General features: G+C 40.0%; 1 protein-coding gene across 3 annotated transcripts; it reads left to right on the top strand.

The window, feature by feature from the left end:
• The first annotated feature begins 647 nt into the window (after positions 1–647).
• Positions 648–24,621, top strand: SLC18B1 (solute carrier family 18 member B1). Of its 3 annotated transcripts, XM_038526044.1 has the most exons (15): positions 687–798; positions 876–1,062; positions 1,901–2,040; positions 6,275–6,370; positions 7,036–7,109; positions 8,400–8,547; positions 11,553–11,709; positions 15,818–15,954; positions 17,812–17,913; positions 18,839–18,930; positions 20,226–20,321; positions 21,955–22,029; positions 23,117–23,210; positions 23,308–23,357; positions 23,579–24,621. In XM_038526044.1, exons 2-15 carry the CDS (start codon positions 1,047–1,049, stop codon positions 23,649–23,651), a joined length of 1,350 nt encoding a protein of 449 aa, XP_038381972.1. In that variant the 5' UTR covers positions 687–798; positions 876–1,046; the 3' UTR covers positions 23,652–24,621. The 3 variants fall into 3 exon arrangements, with proteins under 3 accessions (XP_038381971.1, XP_038381972.1, XP_038381973.1); XM_038526043.1 differs by lacking the exon at positions 876–1,062 and having other exon boundaries at positions 648–798; XM_038526045.1 differs by lacking the exon at positions 1,901–2,040 and having other exon boundaries at positions 691–798.
• The last annotated feature ends 798 nt before the right edge of the window (positions 24,622–25,419 follow it).

The raw sequence follows: 25,419 nt of genomic DNA, 5'->3' as shown, positions 1-25,419 counted from the left end.
ATTACAGAACTCATTGCATTATAATAAATTATTAACAGGTGTCTGTTTATTGGGGCGGAGGTACGCTACTAGAGGCTGGATGGGGCTTATGCATCTTTAAATTCACAATGCCTGAAACAAAGTGGTAACTCAATAGTTCTTTAAATTTTATGTTGATCTCAAATCAAAAATTTCCCAGGCCTCAAACATTAGTTGTTGCCAAATAGTAAATAAGGTGAGGTTAAGTGAAGCTTCTGTGTGTGTGTGCCAGCAGGTTGTGATGATGACAGTAAGGTGGCGGCCTCTTTTCTGTGTCTGTGTAAGTTTCCTTTCTCACCTTTAGTGGAAAAACATTTTATTCATTTTAAACGAGGGGGTTCACCTACTTAGAATGTAGACTAGTCCTCCCCCACCTCACCCTATACGGAATGAAAAGCACAGCCTATCCAAGGGCGTGGATTATGATAGTAGCCTGCGTCTTTAAAAAAAAAAAAAACAAAACAACCACCGGCAGCAGCGCGGCCCCACCCCCGGCCCGCCCGGCCCCGCCCCCGGCCCGCCCGGCCCCGCCCCCGGCCCGCTCAGGCCCCGCCCCCGGCCCGCTCAGGCCCCGCCCCCGGCCCGCCCCGCCCGGCCCCCGCCCCGCCCCGCGGAGGGTCCACGGTGCCGAGGTCCGGCTGAGCGGGCGCCGCCCGGCGGAGGGCTCCTGCGAGGCGGAGTCCGCGGGCTTGGACCCGGAGGAGCTGCGGCGCCGGAGCCCGTGCACCGAGCCGCGCATGGACGCGCCGGGGGGTCCAGAGGGCCCGCGCCCCCCCAGAGGTGACCGAGAGCGGTGCGGGGGGACACCCCTTAGTGGCGTGGGTCCTGACTCTCCCTAACGATTGAATTCGTTTTAGCTCGGTTTGTTTCAGAGAGATTCGACGAGGCAGGGGCCTGGCGGTGGGCTTCGGCTCTGAGCCTCTGCCCTCTCGGAAGGGGTTGAAGTTCGGAGGGCCGGGGCGAGGTCTCTCCTGACTTTTTTCCTCTGTAGCGCAGCTTTTATAAGTTGGGAATGCATTCAAATACGGATGTCATTAGACAAAGGTAAAGCACTGCGTTTGGAGCACCTACTGTTCCCCCTTAAACTTTCTCTTAGTTCCCTCCCCCCTTTACTCCAGAAGTTTTATAAAGGTTCTTGAGACTTCCTCATCTTGCACAGATTTTTTTTTTTTTTTTTTTCCTGGACTGCAGTGGCAACCTCTGAAAAGTAGAGCAAACCAAGTAAAGTTTTCATGCCTACATTTCTTTTTTCTCAAGCTGTTGAATTTAAAAATGAATATTTGAAATTGAGTAACTGACCTATTGTCTTTAAATTAAATGAGCACGTAGCCCTGGAAGTAAGTATGAAAATAATCAGTGCAAAAGGCTAGTTATTAGTGTAAAATATGTATCGATGTATGTATTAGTGAGACATGTCTTTCTAGGAGCATACCATTGTAAGTATTCATTCCCCAATTGAATGCTTTAGCTTGTTTTTTCCTCACACTTCACTTCACTTCAATACTACCCTAGAATGCTTAATGAACAGCTAACATGACATGCTTAGAACATTTTAAGCTCATGTAGCATATGAAGCTGGTGACTTGAGAAATTATACTGTAGAGATCTCCTTGTTGCCTCATCCTTCTTGAAGGAATTTATTAAAGGTGGAAGAAATAGAGAAGGCAAAACAGATCAGATGGTTTGATAAATTCTGCCCTGAAAATGTTTTCAAAATAGTAGTGATGTACAAGCTCTGTGTTACATTTGATCAAATGTGCTATGTTCAAAATAGCCTTTAGTTCTGCAGACATTATCTTCAGAGTGCACAGAAGTGACATTTGGAAACTTCAATCAAAAGTCCCAATTATATGCCTGTAATTATACCATGTTTGCATTTAAGGTGATGACTCTCTGGGAAATACAAGAGAGACACCCAGACAGCTTTCCAGAGAACAGTTCTTTGTACTGATATCAGCAGCTTCCATTAACCTGGGTTCTATGATGTGCTATTCTATCCTAGGACCCTTTTTTCCCAAGGAGGTGAGACATTTTTATGAACTTTAATTTTTTTTAAAAAGCCCTATGAATTATTTCATTTTATGGTGTGTAAAATATACAAATCTGCATTTAGTAAAGATGATGCATAGAACTTTGATAAGCAGAAAGACTTGTTTTTTTTAGAGATTTTATTTATTTATTCATGATAAACAGAGAGAGAGAAAAAGACAGAAACAGAGAGAGGCAGAAGCAGGCTCCATGCAAGGAGCCCAATGCGGGACTTGATCCCGGGACTCCAGGATCATGCCTCAAGGCCAAAGGCAGGCACCAAACTGCTGAGCCACCCAGGGATCCACAGCAGAAAGACTTCTGATGTAATACTTGATGCCAGAGGGAAAAAAAAAATCCAGTCAGAAAGAAAATCCTCTTGGGAGATAACTCACCTAAATATAATTGACCTTCTGAGGACTGCTTTGTCACCATGTAGTTTGATAAATCTTTGGTTTCTGCAACCAAAACAAAGGGGGTGGTCTAGTAACTGAGATTTTAGCATTATTGCAAAAGGTCTTTGCTAAGACGGGAAGTTTGTCTCCTGGAGTTTTTAACTTAGTAGTATTTTGGAATTAGGAAGGCATGGTCCCAGTAAATCCCTTTTTCCGGCTTGAATTTTTTATGGAATCTAGTAGCAGTGGTTGGTGCCAAGAAGGAATTCTGGTTAATATTGGCTAGCTCCTTCCAATCATTGCCTTTTATGTGGATTTGCAGGTCATGACACAGACTCAAGGGGGAATTAACTTGTAGAGAATCCACATGAACTCTGGATGTGGGTGGGATATAACATGGAAGAAATGGTCCTGGCTTGGCTGAGTTGAGTTTTACCTTGTACTCTTTGCCAAAGCCTCAGGTCTAATTGCACTGATCCCTCTGGGTCCTCTAACTGCCTTAATAATGTGTAGCCCTTCATTTTTTGTGTTACCAAGGAGGATGAAAATGGCTTCTTTGCTAGAGGAACAATGTGACTCCATACCCTTACAGTGCTCTTTAGTTTTCAGTGTTTTTTTGCACACATTTATAGCATTTGGTATCTGTAGCTAATCCAGAATGTAGGCAGAGTAGTGAGGATCTCATCACGTTCCTGATGAAGTTCAGTGACTAGTTTGATTTAGTTCTATTTACTGAATGGGAGTGGAAGGGTTAATGGCCTCCCCCTCCAGGGCATGCAGGCATTGGATGCAGTTAGGACAAAAAAAGAGATCTGGAAAACTTACCTCTCTTGTCAATCCACTGGGAGTGAGAAAATATGAAAAAAAAAAAATAAGTTGCAGAGTATTTGGGCACCCTTTACCAAAAGGCTGTTCAAATTGTTAGGAGACTCTTAAGAGAAAGGAATGGTTAATTTTGTCATGTGTGAGGGTGGTGAGGGAGGGAGAAAAAGGCTAGTGTTGAAAGAGACTTCACAGGATGAATCCAAGGTGAGTCTTGAGAAATGTGTTCTCGAGGTGAACAACAGAGGCAAAGTAAATAGCATGTTCTCTGTGAGGAAAGCAGACAACTTGATGTGGCTTGGGCCTGGGATGGAAGAGAAGTTCCACAGGAGCAAATCTGAGGAGGCAGGGGAAGCTAGAATGCAAGGGTCCTTCCATTTATGCCAAAGATGTCAGCGAGAAGCTATCAGAGATATTTGAACAAGGGACGCCTGGGTTGGTCAGTGGTTGAGCTGCCTTGGGCTCAGGGCGTGATCCCTGAGTGGCCGCCCCCCCCCCCCCCCCGCGCCCCCCGCCCCCCACGGAGAGCCTGCTTCTCCCTCTGCCTATGTCTCTGTCCCTATGTCTGTGTCTCATGAATAAATACATAAAAGCTTAAGAAAAGAAAACAGAGAGGTGTTTGAACAAGACTGAGTAGCCTGATCAGTTTTGGGTTTTGGAAAATATAATGATAGGTTGAGCCTCTGTAATTAGGACAGAGAGGACCTGGAGTAACTGGAGCAACCAGTGAGCAGGGTATTTCCTGGCTAGCAACTAACGTTAGCTTCTCCTTAGTGGAATACAAAGAAGAACAAGACTGTAGATTTGTGTTTTGTTATTTTGTTAATAATTTTTCCAATCTTTTAAAAAATTGACATGTACTTGACATACATTGTTACATTAGTTTTATGTCTACATCATAACAATTATACAATTCTCTTCATTATATAGTGGTCACCACAATAAATAGTTACCGTCTGTCACCCTACAGTTATTGAAGTATTTTTTACTATATTCCCTATGCTGTGCTTTTTAAGTTTTGATTTAGTTTTTTTTGCTTACAGGAGGGAAGGCTGAAGACAGAGGCAGGGAGAGAGCATTCTAACTTTAAAAGACCTAGATACAAAGAGTATCTAGGATCCTTTTTATTTTTTATTAAAATAAAGCCTTGTGGTTGCCAAATGTGCTGGTAAAACTTACCTTTCCTCCTGCATGTATCCTTTCTATTAGCTAGAGCTAATGAGACCAAGGAAAAATAGGGCTCTTTTTAAATTCTGGTGCAGGATTCCTATTTCTACTCATCCTTTTTCTGGCACCCTCCTTCTTTGTCACAGGATAACATGTGAACTAGAAATTGCTTTTAATAGCTATTCTTGCTTTTCTAATGTGAAGCAGGATCCACATTCCAAAAGTGATATTTGGCTGCTGCCATGGAATGTGATTCTAGGATATCTGAAGTCACCATCCTATCTCCATAGTGAGTGTGGGAACCTGCACAGGTTGGAAACCATCATGGTTTCCTGTGTAACTTTTGCAAGTCTGTGTCCTCATCTATAAAATGTAGCCAGCTAAAAATACATCCCTCATTTAACTGTTTTTAGAAAGCATGTAAAATAGCACTTAATAGAGATTCTGGCTCATAGTGAGAGTCCAAATAAATGTTAGTTGCAAAGCTATTATATAAATAATGCCAGACTCCAGGATTAAATACTTATTAGATCCATTAAGCAAAGAACGTGGATAATGTGACTTGACCAGTGCATCTTCTTTCCATGTCTTCATTGACTCCTTTGATGATATCTTCCCGTTGAGGTACCTGTTGTAGTTTGCTAGTGCTGCAATAACAAAAGTACCACATGCCAGGTGGCTTAAACAACAAATTCATTGTCTAACAGTTCTGGACGCTAGAAGTCTGGGATCAAGGTGTTGGGAAGGTTGGTTCTTTCTGAGGACTGTGGGGGAGGGGTCTGTTCAGGCCTCTCTCTTTGGTTTATCAGTTGATGACTTCTCATCTCATCTATCTACTTTTGGTTTGGTTGACTGAGCTTTTGGTGTCAAATCCAAGAAATCATTGCCATGACCAATGTCAAGAAGCATCCCCCTTTGAGGAGTCTGATAGTTTCAGGTCTGACATTTAAGTCTTTTTGAGTCAATTTTGTGAGTAGGTTAAGACAGGGGTCTGATTTCATTCTTTTATTTGTGGATATCTAGTTTTCCCAATGCCATTTGTTGAAGAGACTATCCTTTCTTCATTGTTTGTGGAACATCAATTGACTGTGTGGTTTATTTCTAGGCTCTCTAATTTGTTCCATAGGTTTATCTTTATGCCAGTACCATGCTGTTTTAGTTACTTCAGCTTCTTATTTATTTATTTATTTATTTATTTATTTATTTATTTATAGCATGCTAATAGGGGTGGGGGAAAGGGCAAAGGGAGAGAGAGAATCTTAAGCAGACTCTATGTCCTGTGCAGAGCCCCAGTGTGGGGCTTGATTTAATGACCATGAGAATATGACCTGAGCTGAAATCAACAGATGGTTACCTGACTATGCCACCAGGCACTCTTGTAATTTATTTTTGAAATCGTGAAATGCATTGCCTTCGGTTCTGTTTTTCTTTTCTCAAGATTATAAAGCTAACAATTTTTATGGGTGTGGTGAGTGAATAGCTTTCATGTCAGAAATGATTTTATTATAGCTTCCCTTCCTTCACCATTCTGCTTGTTTTAAAATGATAATATTTGGGGGTGCCTGGGTGGCTTGGCCGGTTGAGTGTCTGCCTTTGGCTGAGGTTCCTGGGATGGAGCCCCACACTGGGCTCCCTGCTAGGTGGGAATTTGCTCCTCCCTTCTGTTTGTGCTCTCTCTCTCAAATAAATAATAAATAAACTCTTAAAAAAATAAAATAACAATCTGTGAAATTGCTATGTAGATAAACGTTACCATAAAACAATGCTCTGATCTAATAGCTCCATCTTTCCACATGGATGAGAATTTGTCTTTTAAACTTTGTTCCTTTCCTGTTTCTTTAAAGGCTGAGAAGAAAGGAGTCAGCAATACAGTTACGGGTATGATCTTTGGATGTTATGCTTTGTTTGACTTGCTGGCATCTTTGGTATTTGGAAAATATGTAAGTATTAAAGAACATTTTAATTTTTATATGTTCATAATTAGTTATTCTAATTTATCAATCTAGAATTTCTATTGATACAGAAATAGCTATCATTATATTTTTTGAATTATGCTACTGTTGATTGTTCCATTCTTATGGTTGATTGATTTTTTTTTTTTAAGTTTTTGTTTGAATTCCAATTAGTTAACATTAGTGTAATGTTAGTTTCAGGGGCACAATACAGTGATTCAACACTTTGTACCACACCCGGTGCTCCTCACAAGTGCCCTCCATCATCCCCATCCCCATCTCACCCGTGTTCCCCACCCCCACCTCCCTCTGGGGACCATCAGTTTGTGCTCTAGAGTTAGGAGTCTGTTTCTTGGTTTGTGTCTCTGTCTCTTTTTTCCCCTTTGCTCATTTGTTTTGTTTCTTAAATTCCACATATGAGTGAGATTGTATGGGATTGGTCTTTCTCTGACCATAATAAGTTGATTGATTTTTCACTTCTTCCATGTTTGAAGAGATGTATGTTGTCATTCCTTTAAAGAATTATTATAATCTTATATTAATTGTATATATCTTTCCCAAATCTTGTATGTTCTGATACAGTGGATTTGTTTATGTGGATGTAGACTCATAACAGTCATCAATCTATCCCTCTTTTCTGACATTTCTTACAGCTTGTACAGATTGGAGCAAAATTTATGTTTGTAGCAGGAATGTTTGTCTCAGGAGGAGTTACAATTCTCTTTGGGTAAGTCATGTTCCAATACGTTTGGGAGCTTGAACAGATTTTATAATTTACCTTCAGTTTAAAATGTTAATGGATTTTTTAAATCCATCAGAACTGTTGATTGTTGCCTGCTCAGCATGTAGCTATGGGTGAAGGAAATTGGGTGCTTAGAGGATAGAACAAATAAAGGAAGGAGTCTTCTAAGGACTTAACATTAAGTGGCTTCTGAATCTGTTCATTAGGACTTCTGTCAGTGTGAGTGACAGAAACCTAATTCACTTTTTTGAGTCACGGATATGTTTTGGCTCAAGCACACAGTGCATTGAAGAATCAGCTGGAGCACATCAGGATACAGATGTTAAAATAATGTAATCAGAAATCTTTCTCAAGTTCCTGGTTTTGCTTTCCTCTTCTTGTGCTTTGTTCTTGGACAAACTGTCCCCTTGTGGTAGCAAGAATTCCCCAGCGGCATCCATAGGAAGAATTGCCCAGCAGCTCCTCACTTTTCCTAGCTTCCAGTAGATTCGCAGAATGGAGCCACTGGCCTGATCTTGGTGGTGACCCATCCCTGCCTCAAGGGCACTGGAGGTGGGGGATGCTCTGATTGGCCAGGCTTGAGTCATGTGCTCCCTTGTGTTGTGGTTCCCTCCACTGCTATTTCCTGGAAGAGAGAAAATAAGTGCCAGAGGCAAAATAGCTCACAAGTTCTTAAGGTTTAGCATCCTTTACCAGCCACGTAGTGGCAAATAGTATGGAAGAGCCAACACAACTTCATGGGAGAACATAGAGAAATGAAAAGAGTATGGTGGGATAATGATGAAGTAAGCCCAGGAAGTCTTCATATCAAACTTTTTTTTTCTTTTTGCTGACTTTCTCCCTCTCTCTCTCTCTCACTCTCTCTTTCTCTTTCTCTCTCTCTTTTTTTTTTTTTGCAGGGGAAGTAGGGATCATCTATTTTCTGCATTTTTTTTTTTTTTTTAAAGATTTGAGTTCCACCACTGGGGCATACCTGAGACCAAGAAGTCTTTCTTTTGTATATATTCTTGTCAGAGTGATTCTACATATTTCAAAAAGCCAATTTAGTGTTACTGTGTAGAGGGCCCATTATGTCAGCACAAAAGGGCAACTAAACTGTCATTATGACTCAGATTGCTACTAAAAAAAAAGAGAGAGATAATTCCCTTCTATTGAAAGTATAACAAAACAACTAAAAAAAAAAACCTTTTCTAAAGAGATTTATTGTAAGGACTATGGGTGAGATACTACTGTTTTTCCCACCATGCATTTGAAAATTGCCTTGTTTTCTTTCAGTGTATTGGATAAAGTTCCAGAAGGACCAATTTTTATTGCTATGTGTTTTCTGGTGAGAATGGCAGATGCAGTCAGCTTTGCGGCAGCAATAACTGCTTCCTTTTCCATTCTTGCAAAGGCTTTTCCAAATAGTGTGGCTACGGTGTTGGTATGTATTTCATACACATTTCCTATTTTCCTCTTAGTGTAGGCTAAAATATTTACCCTATCCAAGTTAATGCTGACATCCATTCTTCGAGATCTACTTTTTTTCTATTTTCTGTGTTTTGGTTACCTTTTTAACCCAATTACTACTTACAGCAGCAGGCTGTCGCCAAAGTATCATTAGTCTTCTTTAGATCTCTTCCTAAGCTTAGAATCCCCTGAATGAGCAGTTTGACAGGTAAATGTGGTTCAAGTATTCTTTTTGCCATTAAGAACAAAACAAAATGAGCTCCCCAGTAGTATTTTGTTGTCTCTCTGTAGCCCAGGCTGAAACTGAGCTGCCAGCATTTCTTGGCTTTAGAAGAGTTATCCCTAATGGTCAAACACTTGATTTACACGAGAGTCCTTCCCCTCCATTTTCCAGATTCATGGAAGGAATCATAGAGATCTTGAAGGCCTTGCATGCTCTCTTACTTTTTCCCCAATCACTTGATAACATTATACTGACACACATTCTCATAGATTGGCTAGATGCTAAATACCTAGGATTAGTGACATACCAGATTTCTGTCCCAGCTCTTGGCTACTGCCTCTGACCCAAGCAGGCTGTCTTCTGGCCTCTCCTCTGGACCCATGCATTCCTAAAGGGTCTGTGGCTTGTCTGTAAGACCAAATGCAGCCCTCAGAATAAATCATTGTCCTCTAGACTTTAGGACCTCATCAGCTTAGTACCAAGAATGCCCATATTTACTCAATATTATAGTTTTGGCCATTAAATACACTGCTGTTTAGATAATTATTTCTTCCCAATTTTGGTTAAATATCTGTATCTATAGCCAGCTAGCTGCTTAGGTTCATTTTGGGTTCCTGAGCCATTGGGCATGCAGGAATGGCCACTGTGACAGGTGTAATGCTTACATTTCCCAGAAACACATTTTACAAAAATGATTCAGAAGAACACTAGTTCATTGACATGCTCTGTAAAACAAGGTTTTGTGAGTGAAATGTTAGGAGTACACATCTGTTGTCCTCCAGCTTAGAGATGCCAGTTCACATGAGTGTATTAAGGCTCTGAGAAATCCTGTAGTAAAGATATTTTATATAATTTTCCACAACTCAGTTTGACTATGGAAACACTTTTTGACTCTTAAAGAACTGCTGTTCTGTGGGACGCTCTGGAAAGTGCTGCCCAAGAAATACCTGTGATGACAGCAATAGTCCATTTGATCAATTATCTGATTAACAGGGAATATTCATGTTACCGTACCACGTTTCTATATGAAAATTGCAGCCAAAAGCTGACCTGGATGGCTTCCCTATGCTTAAATGTAGACTTTTTTTTTTTTTTTTAAAGGTTTTACTCATTCATGAGAGACACAGAGAGAGAGACATACAGACAGACACACAGAGAGAGAGAAAGAGAGTCAGAGACACAGGCAGAGGGAGAAGCAGGCTTCCCACTGGGAGCCCAATGCGGGACTCAGGGATCCCAGGACCTGGGATCACACCCCGAGCCAAAGGCAGACACTCAGCCACTGAGCCACCCAGGCATCCCTAAATGTAGAATTCTTATATTCTTTATGAAATTGAAAGTTTTCAATGGACTACTTTTGTGTCCTCTGTAAAATCTGAGGATATACAGTTGTAAGCCACAGTCTGCTGAAGACTAGATTGATTTAAAATGGTGCAATTTTATAAGAATTTTTTTAATAGTAAAATATTTTCCATAGCACTGTTTTGTTTATTTTAATTTTAACAAAGAAGAATTTTATGCAGTACAAAATTCAGAAGTTGCAAAAGGAAATACAGAATATAATGAATGTATCCTGTATATTATTTGTCCTCACCTTCATAGACACACTTGTCCAGGCATGCAGTCCAAAATCATTCTCCCAGAAGGCACAGAGATTATAGGTTCCTTCTGGAGTGATTCCATGTATGTATGAACATGTACACACACATACACAGGCCATGATTCCTTCCTCCTTTGTTTTCTTTACACTAGTGCTAGCATACTCTCTACAATGTTGAGACTTTGCTGATATACTAACAGTGATCCTGAAGATCATTCTGTGCCTGTATGTGAAGAGTTTCTTACTCTTTACTTTCCTTTAGCAGCGATATGTGGTACTTCACTGTATGGAGGTGACATACATCCATAGTTTATTGAGATTGTTGATAAGTAGTCAGATTGTCTATATCTTTTGCTGATGCAAACAGTGTGCTACAACACATAAGCTTGCACATATGCCATGTCACATCTTTACAACTGTACCCATAAATTCAATCCTTAGAATAGCATTCTGGGTCAGAGAGTATATGCATTTGTAATATTAATAGATTTGACAAGTTACCTCTTCTGTTCACTCACCAGCAGTGTACGAGTGTGTTGCTTTCCTCATTTTCTTTGCAGCAGAGTGTTTAATAGGTGATTGGTAAGAACTGGTGTCTTGTAGTTTAACCGTTTGCTTCTTTTGAAAGTGAGAGTGAGCTTTCTTATACATGCCCAAGGGCTATTTGTATTTTGTTTTATGTGTCAAGAGTCTGCTTATAGCATTTTGCTCATTTTCTTGTTGAGTTATTCATTTTTCCCCCCGCTGATTAGTATTAGCTCTCTTGATATATTTGGGGAAATTAGTCCTTTGTTAGTATTTCTTCCCTGTTCATTTGTTTTTTGATGTACTTAACCATTGTTTTTCATATTTTCATGTAACCAGATTTATGAATTTTTTCTTTTGTGTCATCTGAGTTTTATGTTACAATTAGAAAAACTTCCTACCATAAGGATTAAAAAACAAACCAGAAAAAATCTGCCATATTTTATTTTTCTAGTATTTCTATATGTATATGTAAGTTTTTGGCTCATCTTGGGCTTGTGTGGGTTTGTGTGTGTATATTGTGAAGTGGATAGAATTTTTTTCAGATAGTGTCCATTAAATCTTTATTTGTTAAAAATTTTCAAACAAACTATATTGACTCAATTTTCTTTCCCCCCCTCCCCATTTTTAGGGAAGTCTTGAGATTTTTTCTGGACTGGGACTAGTGTTAGGGCCTCCTTTAGGTGGCTTCTTGTATCAATCCTTTGGCTATGAGGTGCCTTTTATTTTTCTGGGATGCATAGTTCTGCTGATGATACCACTCAACATGTACATTTTACCTAATTATGGTAAGACTGCATTTATTACTCACTTTAAGAATCTGAAATTTAAGTATTTTTATGCCTTTGTAGGAGGCCAATTTAACAAGTACTTTTACTTTATGTAATCAATAATAGATTTGTAGAACACCCTGAAGGAACTTATTGTCTTTTCAAAAATGTTGCTATAGGCAGTTTATATGAATTTCTTTATATCACAAATTCTAACCTTTAGAACTAAGCAGATATTTAATTCCTCATCATAAAACATCACCATATGAGGTGCTCACCAGATCTTCTTGGACTTAATTAACTATTCAAAATGACAAGTTATCAAATGCTGCACATGGTAATACCTTCTCAGAAGGCTGTTAGGCAGAAGGGCGAGGTCAGACCTTCTTCCCAGTGGTCGTCCCAGGTGGGAGGACACAGAGCTACATTGGGCAGTGATAGGGGTCACCCTGGCTTCAAACCTTCATGCCCCTTATGAGTCAACCTATCCTGTAACAGCTCCATGCACATAGCTGCCAAGGTCACTGTGAGGAACATGCCAGAGTCAGCACAGTCAGGAAGGCACAGAGCATGGTGTCCTCATCAGGTACATGTGGCTCATTGATAGTTCCTTCTCTGTGGATGAAATTTACCAGGCCAGGGCTATTCTTATTACAGTGAGATTGCCTAGTAACATCTTTGGCATTTGACCCTTATCAGGTGATGAAGGGAACGGAGCTAGAGAGTTAACGTGAAGGCTAGAGAGGAGAGAGCTAGAGAATATAGAGAGGCAATACCACCCTGAAACGCAGGGTGGTGCTTGTCATCTTTCTACATGTAAGACAGTGGTTTCTGTAGCTGAGCATCTTGGTTGTTTGGTTCACAGATGAACACTGGACTGATAATCAAGAAACTGGCCCCAGGCCAGAGTCTCACGCATTGGGGAAAAGAGTCATGTCAACCCTGTACTCTAGAGAAAAAGACTTACTAACTAATGGTAGGACAAGATATGTAGAATTTCTATGATTAGGTGCTGGACTGGCCCCAACATCTGTTACTCCTGGAGTCCTGGTCTGCTCTCCTCATCTCCTCCCTACCCAACCCCCCACAATGTGGTATGTTTTGCAGCCCCCTTTGACTGCCATCAGCCTGGGTACTTGGCAGTTATTTCTCTTCATTTTTGTTATTCCTCGATTAAAATCTCCTAGCATTTTCATTGAACTTAACAGAGTCCCAGGTAGCTATATTTTCAGGAACAATATGGTTTGGCAGAATTGCTGTTCATCTGTGGAAGGATCTTCTATTTAGATGGAAAACTGGTATTAAAAAAAATCTCCTAGGTTGTTAATGTTAAGACTGTGCATACAGATTTAGGTGTTCCTATTAAGGAATATTTGTTAAAATTAGTGTTTGGGGAGAGCTTATGGATAGAAGCTAGAGAATTAAATTTTTCTTGTATTTTGATGATATTGATAAATTTTGTGTCCTACAAGGTTCTATCCCACTCCTTTGCCTCCTTCTAGACTCATAGACAATGTGGCTCTAGCTTTGGGGGGTTGAAAGTCAACTTTAGTCCCTCCTGCTCTCTCATCCTTTGTATTTGCTCACCAAGTCCAGTCTTCTGTCCTGCTCTAAAGAAATATTTCTAAAACACAGTCATGGACATACCAATCCTCTTATTAAAAATCCCGAAATCCATGAAATGAGAGCTTTATCTTGAAAGCCATGAGGAGCTGTTGTGAGATTTCAGTAGAAGAATCACATGATCTGAAATCTCTCCCCATCCCATCTGCTCTGACCCCTCCCCATCCTTCAAAACTTACTTTGTATTGCCTTTTCTGGGAAGTGTTTCTGAACCCTCTCCATCACCCAACTAAATGCTGATTCGGTAGTGCTGCAGGGATCGGTGTTTTCGCTGCCCCCTCACACCTAATGGGCACTCCACTTCCTTCCCTGCTTCCCCACCTCTAACAGTAGCTGTTAGAGGTGGCAGTGTAGTCAACCAGGGGGGTCATGCCCCCCTAAAAGAGTGGATCGGAATTGTGGGGAGCAGAAAGAGAACCCAAGTAGCTTGGAAAAGCTCCCCAGGTGATTCTGTTATATGTATCTTGAAGTAGATATCACCATAGGTTTTCATTACTTGGGCTTCTTCCTCTGGTTAAACTCATTATTTGTTTCTTTGGATGTTCTTACATATTCCCGTTGTGATTTCTCAATTTTCCCAGTTTGGATTTAGAGAAGGTCACCATTTCTGCCATAATAGTTTATCGTATACCGTAAATCCATAGCCCCTTTTATATGCAAAAATATATAACTGATTAAAATTGATCTTCTATCATTTGTATCTCAAAGGTAACTAATGAACATCTTTAATAAGCTATTTAAAATCCACACCAAATGAAGTCTCCCTTCTGGCGCTATTGCACCAAGCCATATGGTGGTGTTTGTCCTCTTTCTGCGTCTAACTGCACACCTTCTGTAGTTGAGCATCCTGGACTGTGCTCACATTTAGTTCACTGTTCAATATTTGGCTGATGAGTGAGAAACTACCATCGTGGTTTAACTTTATCTGTTGTATCCTGACCAAGTCTAAATTTATCCTGACTCAAAATACTTGAACCATTCTTTGTGATTTTTTATGTTTTGATCCATACTGGATCATTATTCACCAAGAATTAAGTGATGAACCATGGCAGGTGTTTTGGAGAAATGAGGATATTCAAGTGCTGATCCTCGCCCTCGAAGAGCTTCCTTGTCCACACCTGGTCAATATCATCTCTGGCCTGCCTCTACAGACTGGTCCCCTTGTCTCCATTCTTCACAAGGCCACAGAGAGGTCTCTTTAAACCACAGCTCTGATTCTTACCCCTTGTTTGGAATCCCTAGCAGTTTCTCAGGTTTCCCTGTGTATTTTACAAAGTCTTGCATAAACATGCACCTACATTATGATCTCTCTCCACTCTGCTGGTGCCCCCTGCTCCAGTCTCCATCCTCCAGCTTTGCTTCTCTCCCTTCATTTCTTCAAACACAGAAAAGTTTTGTTGACTTCTGAGTCTTGGAATGTACCATTCCTGGAATAATCTGCCTGGCTTATTCTTTCTTCCTTCACTTGCTCATCTTAAGCTCATGCTTTGGGTACCAACGTAGATATTACTGCTTTAGGAAAGCCTTCTTTATATGGCTTTCCCTGTTGTTTGTTTGTTTTAAGACAGTCCTCTTATAGGCTACAAAAGGTTCCCTCCTAGTTCCATCCTAGCTCTCTCCAATCCTTTCTGAAATTTCTCTGAGAGGACAGGGGCTGAGTTTGTCTTCTTTGCCTTTCTTTGCCCCACATTTTGCATGGCACCTGACCCAGCAAAGATTTTGCTCAATAACTTAACTGGAAATCGGGAAAATCACCAGACAATAGTAAACAATGTAAAACGAAATGTAGTTTAGATGCTAAAATGTATGGTAGAGACTGGAAGTGTGGTAGGAAACAGAGGAAGGTAAAATTTGTGGGCCAGTGCCAAACCTTACAGAGTGAATAGAATTTGACAGATTAGCAGGAGAAAAAGAAAGGAGTCATGACATTCCTGTTGCTGGGAATAGTGAAGAAGCTGGGTTCCCGCAAGGGGAATGCTAGAAGTGAGGTCTGTGCTCCGTTGGCCATGAATTCCAATATAATTTATGCATGATTCAGTAGCACCCCCTTTCAATCTGGTGTTTTCTTTGCTATCAGAAAAAAAAACTGATGCTCTGTGATGAATTCAGATCCCTTCACAGCATACACGCATAGTTCCTCAGTAAAGCTTCTGGCTCTTCCCATGCACCAAATCTAACTTTATGTATTCTCTATCCCATCTAGGGAAGGCCTCACTTGCTTTTCAGGTATAACCTAATAACCTAAGATCCCCCTCTTCTCCTCTCATTCTGCTTCCAGTTGATTCTTTATGAATTTGAGAAACTGTTTTTAAGGAAACTCAATGTGGCTTCTAGGTTTAAATAATTTATATGCAAATATAGATAATATGCAGTTTGAGGCAAACTCAGAGGTGCGGTTATTTTGATTACCAGATAAAGATGGCCTTAGCAATTTTACTTTTCAAAATAGGTCAAAATTTTAATTACTCTGATTTTTTATTTTTTTTTAAATTTTTACCCAAAGACTCTGATCCAGGCGAACACTCATTCTGGAAACTCATCACTTTACCCAAGGTTGCACTCATAGCCTTTGTCATCAACTCACTCAGCTCATGTTTTGGCTTCCTTGATCCTACACTGTCTCTCTTTGTTCTGGAGAAGGTAGGTAGCCTGATTGTCAAAGAGCTCTCCACTGTAGAAGGTGGGTATAATTGCTTGCTTTTGGGCCCTTCTTGGTGGAAAGAGCTCTTGAGTGGCTGAGAAGGAGACATGATAAGAACTGCATACCTGGGTAGCATGTAACCTTCCCTCTGCTACATTACTGTGACTGGGGGTCTGATTCATGGTAAACAAAAGAAGCTTTTCACTAAGTGGCCTGAATACTGGTCTCCTTTTCAAAGTCTTGCTGGAGTGATCATAGGTCTGGCTTGGGCATCACCCTGGCTGCTGGACAAGAATACTTTCCTCTACTTGTTCAAATTCCAGTGAGACAGTTGGGGGACTCAGTAGCTCATTTAATGTTCCTCTCTAACAGATCCCCTCTGAGTCCACTTAGTTTTTCAGCTATTACATACAATTAAATGACTATGGAATATATTAATCTGGGATATTAGAAAGGAGTCAAGAGTCTGTCTCCATCTTTTTTTTTTTTTAATGCTGGAAAATGTTGAATTTAAAAGTTGGATGTTGTAGAAATTTGCTCTTAGATATTTCTGAAAAAAGATGATTAATAATGTGGTAAAGTACATTACCTGATAGTTATACTGAGGAATTAATATGTGTTTATAAAGGCAGAACTCTCATTGCAGCCCATACTGACTTTCTGTGAGGTACTGGTATTCCAAAAGCACAGTTACCAGAAACACAGCTCATTGAAGTCACTAGAGACAGTTTTGTGTATGTGAAATACCCAAAAAGATAAATCTGGAGACTATGAGTTTAGGGCCTGGCCCTAGATTTCATGGGCTTACTTAAGAAAATTAGTTAAGGAAATTATGGAAGGTGGGAACAACTCAGGCAAAGAAATGTGTTTGTATCATGCTGGCTGTAGTAACAGTATCAGAGTTGTGTGGTAGCTTACTGTTTGAAAAGCCTTTGTCATGTATATATCATCTTTAATTAGATATTAGCATTCCTTTGAAATGGATACTATACCAGTGCACTTCTGTCTGTGGACAGTCAGCATCACCTGGTTGCTTGTTAGAAATGCAAATTCCTTGGGCACCTGGGAGGCTCAGCCAGTCAGGTGTGTCCCACTCTTGATCTCAGCTCAGGTCTTGATCTCATGATCATGACTTAAGCCCCATGTTAGGCTCTATGCTGGGCATGGAGCCTACATAAAAAATGCAAATTATCTGGCCCCATCCCATACCTTTTTTTTTTTTTTTTTTTTTTATTTATGATAGTCACAGAGAGAGAGAGAGAGAGAGAGAGAGAGAGAGAGAGAGAGAGAGAGAGGCAGAGAGAGAAGCAGGCTCCATGCCCCGGGAGCCCGACGTGGGACTCGATCCCGGGTCTCCAGGATCGTGCCCTGGGCCAAAGGCAGGCGCCAAACCGCTGCGCCACCCAGGGATCCCCCATCCCATACCTTTTGACTCAGAAATTCTAGGCCTGAAGTCTAAGAACCTCTCTTTTTTTTTTTTTTCCATCCCTTGAACCAAGGCATGTTAGCACTTTGCTTCAAATAAGAACCTCTTTTAACAGGTTCTCCGGGTAATTCTAATGTGCCCTAAAGTTGATGAAGCACTGGTATACACGTAAAAAGTGCTATGATTCATAGAAGCAAAGTTGTACGTTCAAAATAAAATGTTACAAAGCAAGACATCTTGGACTTTTGACCTCTGGTAAGGTTTTTATTTCCCCTTATAGGAAAAGAAATCCATTTATAAAAGTAAGATCAAAATTAGGAAGTGTGGGCTCATGGTAGATAATAAGAACTGAAGAAGTGGCCAGAAAAGGTTTATGTTTATTTTAAAAATTACTTAATCACATAACTCTAACACAAAATTTCTTTTACAGTTTAACTTACCAGCTGGTTATGTGGGACTGGTATTCCTGGGTTTGGCATCATCCTACGCCATTTCTTCGCCATTGTTTGGTCTACTAAGTGATAAAATGCCAGTATGTACACTGAATCTACACTTAAGAATCACTCCTGTATATTTGGACCAATGGCTTTCTGGAACTGTACCTCTGGAACTCTAGAGGTCCATTGATTAGAATTGATATTCAATTAAAAAAATTTCAGCTTATTACCGTATAACTGAGAAATAAAATTATAAGGTATTCAAAACTTACACCATGGTGATTTGAGATCTAAATACATTGTGAAAAGGTGCTCTCCATCTAGTTAATTAACACAACCATCGCCTCTATGTTCTCTTTTTTTTTTTTTAAAGGGCAACAACATTTAATTCTATATTCAATTTTTGGAGTCAATAAAGAGGTTCCAGTGTCTTCCAACCTACCATCGCTCTGAGAAAATTCACTTTTAATTGCTTCTTCTGGGAAAAAAGGGGTCTGTGCTGAAGTTGCTGACAAACTATTGGATTAGACTTTTTGAACAGAAAAACTCCCATTTAAGACCATCTTCTGTCACTGAACAGATATCTTGCCCCTAGAATTTTCAGCCTGCATTTAAGTAGTTTAAAAGGAATAATTTTATTGGGTACTTTTTAAATAATGTGAATGTTTCAGGTATTGCATCTACCAGGTGGTTCCTTGTGACTGCTTTTTAAATTGTTATTTTTGGAATTGTTCATCATATGCAAAATCTACAGTACATTCCCTTCCCAAGGAATGCCTTGTTCTTAGAAACTCCCTATCTTGGGGTATATTGTCCTTGCTTTTTTATTTGTCATGTACCTATTGTCTCTTAAATGTAAAGTTTTGTTTTTTTTCAGTGTATTTGGATTTTTTCATGTCATGGCTTGTGTTCTTCAGTGATTTTTTTGCATGTGCTTTGTTTATGGAGGTGCTTTACTCCAAGAGGTTTTTTTGTTTGTTTGTTTGTTTGTTTGTTTTTGACTGTCCTTTTCTTTACCAGCATCTAAGGAAATGGTTTCTGGTTTGGGGAAACATAATCACAGCAGGATGCTACATGCTCTTAGGACCTATACCAGTCTTGCACATTAAAAGGTAATGTTTTTCCTTCTGTATTTTTGGCTGAATAGCATTAAGAGGTATTAAAGAAATTTTTGGTGTGATGCTGCCATGGCTCTGTATTTTGAACCTTATTACTTCAGTAAATTACCTTGATTTAGGACTACAGTTGTCTGTTAGACTGGCAGTATTTTACCTTACTAGGAGGTAGTGGTACAAGCAAATAGAAATGTCTAAAATCTGTATCAAATGAAAAGAATGATGCTTCTCCCTCTGTGTTTCAATTGCACGATTGTTTGTACTTTATTTTAAAAATAGCATTTGTTGCTACTTTTAGCTGACAGTTCTTATGATATGTTTTTGTTTTTTCTATTCCTTCTTTATCCTTGAGACTGGGATCAAATCTTTTTTTTTTTTTTAAGACTTTATTTATTCATGAGAGACACACATAGAGAGAAAGAGAGAGAGAGGCAGAGACACAGGCAGAGGGAGAAGCAGGCTTTATTCCGGGACTCCAGGATCATGCCCTGAGCCAAAAGCAGGTGCTAAACTGCTGAGCCACCTGGGCGACCCTCTTTTCTGTCTATATCATTCTTAGCATGTAGTCACTGCTTGTTAGAGCTTGTTAAATGTAATTTATTTGCTAAAATAAAAGGTGCTTAAAGCTTTTCAGGTAGTTCTGGGATGGAGTGTAACACGGAAACAGCAAGGATTTCAGGATCCTTCAGATTTGGGTTTGCATCCTGCCTTTGCCACTTACTAGATATGGGAACTTGGGCAAATCATTTACTTTCCAGCAGCCTGCATTGTCTTCCCTACAAAAAAGGAGGTGATCATAGTTTTTAGTTGGCAGGATATTGCTGTTCAGTGGGGAAATGGATGTTAAGTATGTGGCACAGTGCAGGAAATGGAGCAAAATTTGTTTCCTGCCACTTCCCTTTATGCCATTTTTTTTTTTTTTTTAGTCAATTGAATTTCAAAGCCAAGTGATTGAAGGAGCAACATTAATATTTAGCCAGTTTTGGGAAGATGTCGTATGGTGGTAACCTCTTATGTTGACTCTAGGCATGTGATATGTGTGACCAAAGGAACTGAGATATTGTGGTGAATTGATTCCCACTCCTCCCCCCATACCACCACCAAACTGTAAGGAGCTCGAGGGCACTGTCACTGAATGAAGTGGGGTCAGATGGAAATGAGGCAGACCAGTCATGTGCTCTATGAAACAAGCTGCCCTGGGATTCAGCCTGCCTGCCTTAATATGAAGCTTGTATCTTGTCAGCATGCTAATGTTGTTTTGTTTTGTTCCTTTCTCCAAAACTCTTTTGCAGTCAGCTCTGGCTGCTGGTGCTAATATTAGTCCTAAATGGCATCTCTGCTGGGATGAGTATAATTCCAACTATCCCGGAGATCCTCAGTTGTGCATAGTAAGTTACTTCTGTGCTTGAGGAACTGTGTTGTGAATAGCAGGGGGCATCACACACTTTCTTGAATTTCTCAGTTTTGTAGAATGCTGGATTTTTTTTTCACAAGACCAAATCTTCATGATTTTATATCACACAATATTGTGATATAAATAGTATATACAGTAGTACTATATCAATGACAGTATATGGTAATAATAATCCAGTGATGGGTAAAATGAGTTGTGGATAGAGGCTTGGCTTGGCTTATGCCTAGGAACACGTCTACTTTTGAAAAGCCAAAGCACAATGGAAAGGCCTGAGCAATGTTTCCTTCTCATGGAGAAGGTCCATACGAGGGCATACAATGACCAGGCGAAATGATTCTTGTACCATTTCCAGTGTGTTGGGGGATGAGGGTGGTTCCAACACCACCAAGCAACTCTCCAGAACCAGTAGATGTCCTACAATGTAATTCAGTTCTGATACTATCTACCTGGAGAGAATAGCAGATCCCTCATGTGAAGGGCTCTGTCCCCTAGACTGCCCTATGCCTCAGGTGTTAATTGCAAGTCCAGGTTATTACATGTGCTTCTGACTGAGTGGCCTGGAAATCAGAGGTTCCCATGACAACCTCCTCAGATTCAATTAATTTGCTAGTGTGATTCACTGAGCTCACAAAACCAGTGTACTCATTAGATTTACTGGTTTACTACAAAAGAGATAAAAGCATATGAATCAACAGCCAGATGAAAAGAGACAAAGGGTGAAGTCCTGATCAAAGGAACTTCTGTCCTTGTGGGGTTTGGGGCTCCTGCATACTGGCATGTATGTGAAAGGGTTCTGATTCACCACCCTGGAAGCTTTCTTATTCCATCCTTTTGGGTTTTTATAGACACTTCATTACATACTCACGATTGATTCAGTCAATGACCATTGGCCATGGATTCAACCTCCAGCCCCTGTTTCCTCCTCAGAGGGAGGAATGGGTTCTCACCTTCTAATCACATGGTTGACTCTTCTGGCAAGGAGCCCCTATAACTCACTTCACAAACATAACCACAGGCACTTGAAATTGCTTTCATCACTTAGGAAATTCCAAGGGTGTTGGGGGCTCCTGGCTAGAAATAGGAAGGAAGACCAAATATATATTTTTCATTATAAATCACAGTATCATACCAGGCATTTGTCAGGTGGCCACCAGTCTTTTGTTTAGTAGGCATGACAATGAAGAACACCAAGTGAACTGGAGCGGGAAGAATGGCGCTAGCTCTGCTGGCTCAAGGCAACAATTCTCCGAGCCATAAGGAGCTGCCTCTGTGTTTTCCAGAAGTTTCTCCTTATTCTCTTTGCATGTTCATCTCATTTTAAGAATTTATTCATTAATTATATATTTTTATGAGACTTCATGCAAATGGGTCATGACTCTTAATATCATGCTTTATATATGCAATAAATTTTTTTTAGAAAACCATGAAGGAAACACAACTATGAAAATTCCTTCGAGTTAGATTAGCTTTTCATATTAGAAATGGAGTGTCCTGGCTGTTGGTTTTGTTCAGATCGTTTCCAATCTATTTTAACTTCTCTGTCACATACTCTTTGCTTTCATGTAGGTTTCCCCTTTCATAACAGATCTACTCTTGTGTCTCTGCAGTGAAAATGGTTTTGAAGAAGGATTAAGTACCTTGGGACTTGTGTCAGGTCTCTTCAGCGCAATGTGGTCAGTTGGGTGAGTAGACATTTGATTCATACCTGCGAGATGGAAAATACTATCTTCATTTCCATGAGGAAATTGATACTGAGAAGTCCAATGGGTTGCCCAAAGGCACCTAATTCATTTAGGGCAGAGTTGGAGTCCTAACCCATACCCTCCAGCTCCCAGGTCGATGGTTATACCAGTGGTCTTAAAACATCATCAACATGGTCTTCTATGTTTCTCTTTCTTTTTAAATTTTTTTAACAGATTTTATTTGTTTATTCATGAGAGACACAGAGAGAGAGGCAGAGACACAGGCAGAGGAAGAAGCAGGCCCCCCTCAGGGAGCCCAATATGAGGCTCAATCCCAGGACCCCAGGATTACTACCTGAGCCAAAGGCAGACGCTCAACCACTGAGCCATCCAGGCGTCCCTGTTTTGTCTTTTTAAAGTTCTCTTTCTAAATCTTTTTAATAGGATCATGTCTCAAGTTTTAAAAATGTATTCACTTCTTCATTCATTTACTTTTTTTTACTCTTTGCTGTACCTGAGGGATAGCTGTGTACTGGCACTGTATAGTATATCTCAATATATATGTACTGAATTAAGTTATTTTAAATACGAATGTGGAGAAGCAGAGAGAGAATAGTATAAAGATTCTTTTGAGGGTGTGTCACTTTTAAAAATTTTTGTGAAAATTTTCAGAAACAGTTATTATAATTTTAGAATTGTTTATTTTTTATGAGATTTTATTTTATTTATTCATGAGAGACACACAGAGAGGCAGAGACACAGGAAGAGGGAGAAGCAGGCTCCCTGTGGGGATCCCGATACAGGACTTGATCCCTGGACCCGGGATCTTGCCCTGAGCCGAAGGCAGATGCTCAACCACGAAGTCACCCAGGCATCCTTAGAATTGTTTAAAAACTTTGGACATCTTTATTTTCAGATACAGTTTTTTTCTCCACCCAGTGCTCTGTCCAGGAATTGGCTTTTGTCCTTAGTACGTCCACTTCCAGTTTAATGAAGATCATGATTCAGGGATCATTGCAGACTTTAGGAAGTAGTTATTATTATTTTTTTAATGCTATTTAATATTCTTCCTCCTTTTCATTGTTAGTGCTTTCTTAGGACCAACCCTGGGTGGATTTCTGTATGAGAAAATTGGTTTTGAATGGGCAGCTGCTGTACAGGGTCTTTGGGCTATGACAAGCGTGAGTAGTCAGTCTTTTATTTTTATCTTCCTTACATTTGTGGAGAAATGTGACTTGGAGAATTGACATTAACTAGTCTTCTTCACTTGTGTTAAAGGGAGTGACAATGGGCTTGTTTTATCTGTGGGAGCACTCACAGAGAAGAAGGTATGGTCAATTCCTTTTACCCTTTAAAAATCAGCCTATGGGAGTGGAAAAGAAATAACCATTTCCTACCCATTCTTCCAGTCAGGAGATTTCTGGGCATTCTAAGCCTCATTACTTTGTAGATACATTTGAGGGGGAAGGTAGAGTGTAGTACTGGGTTTTTGTTTTGTTTTTTTAAGATGAGGAATATTGAGGTTCTGTGCTTTTTTCCTTCAATGTAGATCTAAGCTCGAAAATATCCTGGGCACAGAGGAGGAACGGACTGCCCTCTTACCTGATGAAATCCAGCCTTAAGAATCCTGGGTCGATACCCATTGGGAGACGGATGCTCCTGGGGTGAACGTCAAAGTTGAAAGGGTTTTCTTAACATTACACACAAAATTCCATGGACTCTATAACAGCATCCTGAAAGTCTCAGCATATTTTTGGATGATCCTGTGTTAAGCTGCCCTAAAAAGCCTGGCCTGCTAAACCAGCCATATTTGCAACATGAAGAATGAGAACAGTTGTAAAATCAGCAAAAGTTTGTTTTTTTAGGTGATCAAACTTGGCCTTAAAGAGGTTATGGACTGTAGGTCTCCTGTTTTCTCTGTTTACTTTTTATTTTAAGTGCACTAATTCTGTGAATGTACCTTTTCTTTATTAACAGGGAAATAAATGAATTAATTTGATATACTTAAAAGTAATATAAAGATTACTAAAAATGGATAGAATAATTACTGTGAAAATCAGTTTTTAAAAGACATGCTTTCTGTGTGTCCTTAGATTTTTGTTCTCGTTCAAAAGATAAAATTCCTGCCTCTTGTGCAAAAGCTTTAAAATTCCTAGGCTCTCAGCTCTTCTAGAAGTTTTGTTTGTGTGAGAGGTATAAAAATAACATTAGTTTTGACTTCCCTTTTGTAACATACTTTGGATTAGGACTTGGATTTATAAACAATGATTAGTATAACATTATTCATTTCCTTGAATGTCCCTATTTCAGTTCTACTATCTTTTTGTTGTTGTTGTTGTTGTTTTTATAAAAAACATACTCCTCATAGATGTATACTATTCCCAGAGCAAGTGAGCCCACAGGAATGCTCATTATATTTGAGGGAAGGTGTTCATCTGACTTCGTGTGAAATTCATGTCATTGCTTGAAATGAGTGAATCCTTATCATGTCATTCTCATACCTTCTGGGGTGTTTTCATGCTGTGGTAGCCACATTTACACTTTTTTTAAAAAAAATAAAGAAATGGTTTTATCTATGTATTAATTCAAAAACTTTTATTGAATGACTTCTCTGACGCTCTGCGAGGTACTGGGAACTTAGCTGTGATAAAAATAACACAATGTCTGCCTTATGTCTACTTATATTCTGGTGGAATGGACAAACTATAAATGAACACCAGAATCTCCCATTATCTTACAGAGTTGCTGTGAAGGGAAAAACACAGTGATACTCAAGAGTAAGTGGCTGCAGTAATTAGGTGTGGGGTCCTAACATAGATAAGACCTCTCTATGGAGGTGAGACTTTTGAACTGAGTCCTAAAAGGATAGAGTGAGGCAGTCATCCTGAGGGAAAGCCTTCCTTTGCGTATGCAGAAGGGATTGACATGGTCAAAGATGACACCGATGCTCATGTGGCTGAAATCTAGTAAACAGGAGGTTTGGGAGGTAGAGAGGAGCCAGCTTCTCAGCAGGGGATGCCAGAATTTGACTTATGTCTCAGGAAGGTCATGGTCTCTGCTTGTGCACTTGAGTGGGGATGCAAATTAGCAGGGATAGAGGGAGATCTGTGAGAGCCTTGAGAGAACACACGGTAGTTTGGACCATGGAGGCGGTGGTGGAGATGGAGTGTAAAAGATGTGTTTTGGAAGTGGAACCAACAGGACCTACTCATGTGAACGGAGGGAAGAGGAATTCAGGATGACTGGAGATTTTGGCTTGAAGCTGTGGGTGGAAGATGGTGCCTCATAGTGAAATGGGGAAGAATAGGAGTAAAAAATCCTGAAGGGGCAAAATAACCCGAGATGGGATGCCCTTTCACACCACCAGAATAAAAAGAAATTCAAAGGGTG

The sequence above is a fragment of the Canis lupus genome, chromosome 1 (assembly GCF_011100685.1).
Source record: "Canis lupus familiaris isolate Mischka breed German Shepherd chromosome 1, alternate assembly UU_Cfam_GSD_1.0, whole genome shotgun sequence".
Classification (NCBI taxonomy): Eukaryota; Metazoa; Chordata; class Mammalia; order Carnivora; family Canidae; genus Canis; species Canis lupus.
The sequence above is the reverse complement of the archived record's forward strand: the minus strand, read 5'-3'. Positions and strand labels throughout refer to the sequence as shown.